The sequence below is a fragment of the Anguilla anguilla genome, chromosome 17 (assembly GCF_013347855.1).
Source record: "Anguilla anguilla isolate fAngAng1 chromosome 17, fAngAng1.pri, whole genome shotgun sequence".
NCBI classification, from domain to species: Eukaryota; Metazoa; Chordata; class Actinopteri; order Anguilliformes; family Anguillidae; genus Anguilla; species Anguilla anguilla.
The window spans coordinates 6210553-6218212 of NC_049217.1; the positions used below are offsets into that span (position 1 = coordinate 6210553).

Below are 7660 nucleotides of genomic sequence, written 5' to 3' on the forward strand. Positions count from 1 at the left end.
ACCTGCATGTGCGTCTCCAGCTGAAACGCTGTCATTCTCATTGCGCTCTTGTGAGAAAGCGTTCAGAAAGGCTCTGTAGAAGAAACCCATCTAGCTTGAGGGTTCTTTGACGGGCGCAACGCTTCAATCTGGGAGAGTTCACACTTTTCATACCTACCACAGAGGGTTTCACAAAGGGACTAAAATTAGTTCCCCTATGAAGACAAAGCCTAAGGACTCTTTTATTTCCTGAGCCTGAACCATTGAATCTGGAATATTTACTGGAGAACTCTTGGTAAAAAAAATGGGAATTAATTCCATGCATTTTATTATGTGTATCATAAGCATTATGTAAAATCTTTAAGATGTAAAGATGTAAATACGTAAAACTTGCAGCACAAAATGCGGCCTGACGAGGGTATGTGGGTGCCTGGACTGGACTGGGCAGGTTGTATGGGAGTTTCTGGGTCATCTTTTATTTCTCCCAGAAGAGTAATTACTTCTATGGCTGGGTGTTTGTCACAGAAGTCATAGGTGGCAGAGATTCCAGACATAATTTTTGTCTATTTTTCTGTCAGTTCCAGGTCTTTCTCCATGTTTAGTGCTTTCCATGATTTTTAGTAGTTTTGAATGGTAACTATAATACATATTTTTTTTACTAGCGGCAACTGTTCACCAATTTTTATTAAAAACTTCATGGACTTGTTACTGTCGTTACAGCTGCGCATGCTGTTTAGATAATTTCCTGCTGCTCTGCATGAGATCTGTTGGTTAATTTTAGTCATTTAAAAAAAAACACTGATTTCTGCCCTCTTTTCCTGTCTTCCGTGATTTTTTAACGATTTCTCCATGACTGTTCTGTGACTTTGCCAATATTTTTTGCGACAGACTCCTAGCTTTAATTATTGCGTGGCTGCTCAACCTGTACCGTTTGCTTATTTCTCGCTTGGGGAGTTGAAATTGTGTGATTCTGGCTGCAAAGATTCTCTCAGTGCATCTTTTTGCGTGAACTTCATTAAATTCATTACATTACATTACATTACAGGCATTTAGCAGACGCTCTTATCCAGAGCGACTTACACAACTTTTTACATAGCACTTTACATTGTATCCATTTATACAGCTGGATATATACTGAAGCAATGCAGGTTAAGTACCTTGCTCAAGGGTACAACGGCAGTGTCCTTACCCGGGATTCGAACCTGCGACCTTTCGGTTACAAGCGCAGTTCCTTACCCACTGTGCCACACTCCGTCCCAACGGAATTCAGTATCAGCCACACTTACAGTATCTCCGCCCATTATTTCCACGATCCTCTCTTACATGCATATGCGTTAAGGAGAACAGCGCACCGTGCGATGACTAATGTAGATGACACGCATACTGCACTTCCAGCCCCACTTGTCTCTTTGATACATAAGACCCGTGTTTCTGGGGAAGAATGCCTCATACCTACACCTGGAACTAGTCCCAACATTCTTAGTAAATCTGCTTAGTAAATACGGTTTCTGCAATTTCATGCCAATTCTGTTTCTTGGAAACAGAACGGAGCGCAAGGGTTTGTGTTTTCAGGATGCCGGCCTCCGTCGATTTACGAGCGGCAACTCAGCTTTTTTTTAAAAATTAAAAACGTAATAAAATCCCGGCTGTGCACAAAATGCACGCCCGTGAACCGGCGAGATCTTTTATTTTTTATGTTTTTATCATTCTCGGTGCGTTTAATTGATCGGAGAGCTCTCCGCGGGGAAGATTAGCTCTTTTCCGATGCCTCATTTCACTCTTTGCTGTTCTGAAAGGGCTCTGTGCTGTCACCAGTCGGAGGGCTCAATTCTAAATGCTTAGTCATGCCTGCTTGCACTCGATGCAAAGAACGAAAGGCCATTTCGCAATTCAATAATTCTTCATTTCCATTCAAATATTGTTTTTGACAAGAGTTCTCCTCGGTTTGATTGCATTCCTCTGACCATTTCAAATCCAGGAAATTGAATCTAGTGTCTGATCTAATCTAATCTACTGTCTAATCACTGTACAGCTCTTCATGCAGCTTATAACATCTCTATTACCAGACCTTTCAATGTGATATAGTTTATTCGTAAACCCTTCATATGCATTTTATATAGGACATTTTGTCAGTCGCTTCTGTAGATGTGCTATGTCATCCTTATGAACAATGAATTTGATTTATATGGATGTTATGATGTGTTAATGAAGGCTCTATGCATGCTTAATGAAGGCTTAAGCAGCATTCCTTTGGTATGAAGTTTCTGAGATGCCTGTTTGAGGTGATTTACTGTGCCTGGCCCTAAGTAACCAGCCTCTGTGTGGGGTTCTGCCCTCCCGGTCCTCCTGTATCCCAGAGTTCTGCACAGCCTGTGGGAGCAGGTTCTCCGGATGATCTTTGACACGGTGACGGAGAACCGAGGCGTGCAGATGGAGTTCTACGGAAGGTTCCACTACACCATGGAGGTCAGACAACATGGGAGTGGGTCGCAGGCACATAGTATCACCTTCCAGCCAATGAAAACACATGCTGTTTATATCACCTTCCAGCTAATGAGAAATAATGCTGTTTTATATTACCTTCCAGCCAATGAGAACACATGCTGTTTTATATTACCTTCCAGCCAATGAGAAACCCGCTGCTATATCTACAAACAGTTGTGCACACGTTAAAATCACAGAAACTGAAAACTGAGCTTTTGTGAGAGTTGGAACTGATAGAGTGTGTTTTACTCACAGTAATGAGCTCTGAATGACCAGTGCTCTCCTCCTCCTCTCAGGCCTTGGTGGAGTTCTTCCATGCGGACGGGGAGGGGCTGGCTCTGGAGGATCTCCGAAGCGGAGACTATAAGGTAGGAATGTTGAGCGCCCCCCCCCCCCACCCTGGGGCCGTTTCGGCCCGTGCTCACTTCCTGCCGCTGGCTGACACACTTCCTGCCGCTGGCTAACACACTTCCTGCCGCTGGCTGACACACTCTGCCGTTGCAGGCCCTGGAGGACGAGCTTCGTCTGAACAAGTGCTCGTCTAACGAGCTGATCGAGCAGTACTTCCTGGAGAAGATCGCACAGCAGGTAGGGCCGGGTCCGGCTGCGTCGGGCGCCGGCGGAAGCGTAGCGAGCCGCTCCGTCACGCCGACGGATCTCTCCCTCGCACGCGCCTCCTACGGAAACACTCCGGAGAATAATAATCCCACATTTAAAAGGGCACCCGGACCTATTTACCACACTATAAATACTCAGTAGTACACTTCAGCAACGGCTTGGGTTGCATTTTTATTTTCAATGTACACGTGAGGCTGAACCTGCGGAAGGATGCCGCTGGTTTTCTGAAAGTGCCGTTGACTCGTCTGTCTGCCAAATTACGACCGTCTGGCACATCGGACTGTACAAACCGTACGAGTCTTTTATTAGAAACCCCCCGAGCGGCCGAGGGCGGACTTAAAGCTGCGGCACCTGGGTGTTTGTGTTGCGCGCTCTGACTGACGGCTTGTCTTCCAGAGGATTCTCAAGCACAGCCGCTTCGGGCGGATCAGTGTGAAGTGCTACTACGAGGCCCCCGAGCAGCGGCTCACCGTGGAGATCCTGCACGCCGCCGAGATCATCGCCCTGGATGCCAACGGTGAGCCCGAGTCAAGCGGCTCTGTACATCTAGACACGATGCGTAGCCACACACCCCCACCTTCCCTGGCCACAAACCCCCACCTTCCCTGGCCTCCCTCCTCACCTGCTCCTCCTCTCTCCTCTCCTGCTCCTCCTCTCTCCTCACCTGCTCTTCCTCTCTCCTCTCCTGCACCTCCTCTCTCCTTTCCTGCTCCTCCTCTCTCCTTTCCTGCACCTCCTGTCTCCTCTCCTGCTCCTCCTCTCTCCTCCCCTGCTCCTGCTCTCTCCTCACCTGCACCTCCTGTCTCCTCTCCTGCTCTTCCTCTCTACTCTCCTGCTCTCTGCTTTCCTGCACCTCCACTCTCCTTTCCTGCTCCTCCTCTCTCCTTTCCTGCACCTCCTGTCTCCTCACCTGCTCCTCCTCTCTCCTCACCTGCTCTTCCTCTCTCCTCTCCTGTACCTCCTCTCTCCTTTCCTGCTCCTCCTCTCTCCTCACCTGCACCTCCTGTCTCCTCTCCTGCTCTTCCTCTCTACTCTCCTGCTCTCTGCTTTCCTGCACCTCCACTCTCCTCTCCTGCTCCTCCTTTCTACTCTCCTGCTCTCTCTTTTCCTGCACCTCCTCTCCTGCACCTCCACTCTCCTCTCCTGTACCTCCTCTGTCCTCACCTGCCCCTTGCTTTCTCTATCTTAGGTCTGAGTGACCCCATCATCACTGTGCCTGTCTCTCTCTCTCTTAGGTCTGAGTGACCCCATCATCACTGTGCCTGTCTCTCTCTCTCTTAGGGCTGAGTGACCCCATCATCACTGTGCCTGTCTCTCTCTCTCTTAGGTCTGAGTGACCCCTACATCATTGTGCCTGTCTCTCTCCCTTAGGGCTGAGTGACCCCTTCATCATTGTGCCTGTCTCTCTCTCTCTTAGGGCTGAGTGACCCCTTCGTCATCGTGGAGCTCAGTCCCCACCACCTCTTCCCCAATGCGAAGAGCCAGCGCACCCAAGTCAAACCCAAAACCCTGCACCCTGTCTTCGACGAGCTTTTCTACTTGTGAGTGACCTCTACCGGCCGTGCGTAGTCATGCATTGCATTACAGGCGTTTAGCAGACGCTCTTATCCAGAGCGACTTACACAACTTTTTACATAGCATTTTACATTGTATCCATTTATACAGCTGGATGTATATCGAAGCAATGCAGGTTAAGTACCTTGCTCAAGGGTACAACGGCAGTGTCCTTACCCGGGAATCGAACCTGCGACCTTTTGGTTACAAGCCCAGTTCCTTACCCACTGTGCTACACTCCGTCATGCGAGGCCCTTCCCTTTTTTCAGTATGACAGTGCCCCCGGCCACACGGCAAGGTCCACACAGAAACGGTTTTGTCGAGAATTGTGTGGAAGAACTTGACTGGCCTGCACAGAGCCCTGACCTCAACCCCATCCAACACCTTTGGGATCAACTGGAAAGCCAACTGCGAGCCAGGCCTTATCACCCCAATCAGTGCCCGACCTGACTAATACTCTCCTGGCTGAATGGAAGCAAATCCCTGGCACAATGCTCCAACGTCTAGTACAGTGGTTGAGCGTCTTCCCAGAAGAGCGCAGGTTGTTATAGCAGCAAAAGGTGGATCAACTCCAGTTAATTTTGGATGAGATGTTGGATGTCAGGTGTTCACTTACTTTTGGCCATGTAGCGCATGTGTCTGTGCTGTGGCAGGTAATAATGCAGGTAGTGTTGTGCAGGTAATGCAGGTAATGCGCTTGGCCCTGGAGCACCCTCCCCATCTCTGCCCGTTTCCCCCTCAGCCACGTCAGCCCAGAGCAGTACAGGAACAGGTACGCTTGCGTGACCTTCACTGTGATGGATTACGATTGGCTGTCCACCAACGACTTCGCCGGGGACGCCGTCGCCCCCCTGAGCGACTTCTGCTGGCCGGGCCGTCCAAGCGCCTCGGCGGGGGGGAAGAACCTGCCCCCGGTCATCCTGCATCTGTCCCGCACCAAACCCAGCGGTAAATCACCCCCATCTCTCCTAAAGCGTTCTCGTACCTGTATTTTGTTGTAGATTTATGAAAGAATTTCACGAAATGTCAAGTGCTGTGAAGGCTTTTGTACAACCTGCAGTTTTTTTACTTAACTATCTAGCTAGCCAGCTGTGCTCCAGATAATTTGCGATGTACTAGCTAGCTTTCACTTGCATAACCCGGTAAAGCTATAGTTACAGCTAGTTAGCTATCGATCGATTCTCGCTGTTCCTCTTCCCTGTCCGTGGAGGGTAACTATGTGGTCGAATGCTTAGCTAAATGTACTTATCGATGGCTACCTGTTTCTAATATAGTTTGAAAGAACAGCCCAGTTCAGAGTTTTATGTTTTCAACATAAAGTGCAAGTCTTTGCAGGACAGAACGCATTGAGAAAATAAAATTAATACATTTTTTTAAGGTGGCCAATTGTCACCTTTTATATGTACCTCGTGTGACTGGGGGGATCAATTCCCTGCCGGTGCGTTTTGTTCCGCGATCCCATCTTTGTCCGTTACCCGCTCCGATTTCCCACATTTGAACAAAGAGGGAAATACAGGAGGAGGCAGGACTCTGCTCCTTATAAAGAAAGCGATAATTACATAATGCCATAATTGCTATTGCACTTCCCTCCAGAGGGCTATATTATACGACAGGATAATTCCAGCCTCCATTTTGGCTCCGCTTGTCTCTCCCGAACAGAGAAGTCCATCGTGAAGATGCTGGAGGCCAGAACCGCCGACCGAGAAGCGCAGGAGTTCGTGCGGCGGTTGAAAGAGATCGAGAAGGCGATGGAAGAGGAGTAAAAAAAAAAACTCGGCGTTTCCGGTATTCGATAAAAAAAAAAAGAAAAATCTCTCAACACTTGTGATTTTCTACTGGTTGTACTATAGCGTGTGCGTACGAGTCGGAAAGGAAAGTGCTCCGGTACATGTGCTTTTTGTAACATTTTTGACAAAGGCGGCAAAAGACCATCGTCGTTTTTTTTCTCGTCTGTGACAAAGGTCCCGTTGCGGTGCTGTATTTATATTTTCTAACCGTGGCATAACCTCGTTTGCTTATTTTTTAAAAGTCGAATTGTGAAGAGAATATTCTTATAAATGTTTTCTCGTTCTTAAGTGATGATATATTTTTTTTAAGATGAGTATACAGTAATTCGTTTGTGGCTCTTGAAGCGCAGTCCGCATTGGTCATTTGTAACCGTGGGTGTTAATGGGTCCTCCTTGAACTGTGCTGAATTGTCGTGATTTTGTAACTCTTTGGGACGGAGGGTGATTTTCGTCGACAACCAGTTCCTGTGGTCTTGCCTAAAAAGTTGTACTTCACTGTCAGCTGTACTGAGAGATACGTGTGCATGTCGTCGAAGTGATTTTGAAACTTGGTTTAAAAAAAAAAAAAAAAAAAAAAACAGTCAGAAGCACCCCTTTCACGGTGCACACCCAGGTAAAATTTTCTGGAGTCTTTTTCTCTGTCTGAGTTCGCCCGAGGGGGGGGGCATTAGCGCCCTACCCATGTAGCTGTTACTTCAGATGTCTTCTCTTTAATTACGACATTCTAACGACATGATTTTGACAGCATGTTTCCATTTTGAAGTGTGACTGTAGCCCTGTTCATTAATTCTATGAGTTACCAGTTGCCAATATTAGTCGTGAGAAAACAGTCCTTGAAACTGATTTCTGATAGATATGTTTATGCCTACAGTAATATGGTATTGATTTCTAGTTTTTCTGACGCACTGCATACGATTTGCAATTTAAGAGCCCAAAGCGGGCGGGGCAAGTATATTTAATATTGGGAATTTGATGAGAAGGGCTGCAGTAATGCTTTAAAAATGAGGCGTAAAAAAAAAGGTTTTTAAAGATGCTGGACTCGCCCCCAGCAAGGCACAGTACAAGGTTTTCAATGTAGCAGAAGCCGGGAACGGGCTTCTCTGTGTTTTCCAGATGAAATAAACACAGACTACCGCACTGCAGTCGCTGTCTTTGCTCGTAAACGGTGTCTGGCGCTCGGCACGCCCTCCTCCTCCTCCTCCTCCTCCACCACCTCATCTACATCACTCTCTCCCTTC

At 47.6% G+C, this 7660-nt stretch overlaps 1 protein-coding gene across 2 annotated transcripts in view; it reads left to right on the plus strand.

The window, feature by feature from the left end:
• Positions 1–7564, plus strand: part of baiap3 (BAI1 associated protein 3) — a 64915-nt gene extending 57351 nt beyond the window's left edge. For both annotated transcript variants that reach the window (XM_035396903.1, XM_035396904.1), the window contains exons 28-34: positions 2337–2445; positions 2760–2831; positions 2968–3051; positions 3478–3598; positions 4499–4622; positions 5378–5583; positions 6295–7564. In XM_035396903.1, the coding sequence (XP_035252794.1) occupies positions 2337–2445; positions 2760–2831; positions 2968–3051; positions 3478–3598; positions 4499–4622; positions 5378–5583; positions 6295–6398 (820 nt within the window). In that variant the 3' untranslated portion in view covers positions 6399–7564. The remainder of the gene's footprint in view (positions 1–2336; positions 2446–2759; positions 2832–2967; positions 3052–3477; positions 3599–4498; positions 4623–5377; positions 5584–6294) is intronic.
• Positions 7565–7660: the final 96 nt, after the last annotated feature.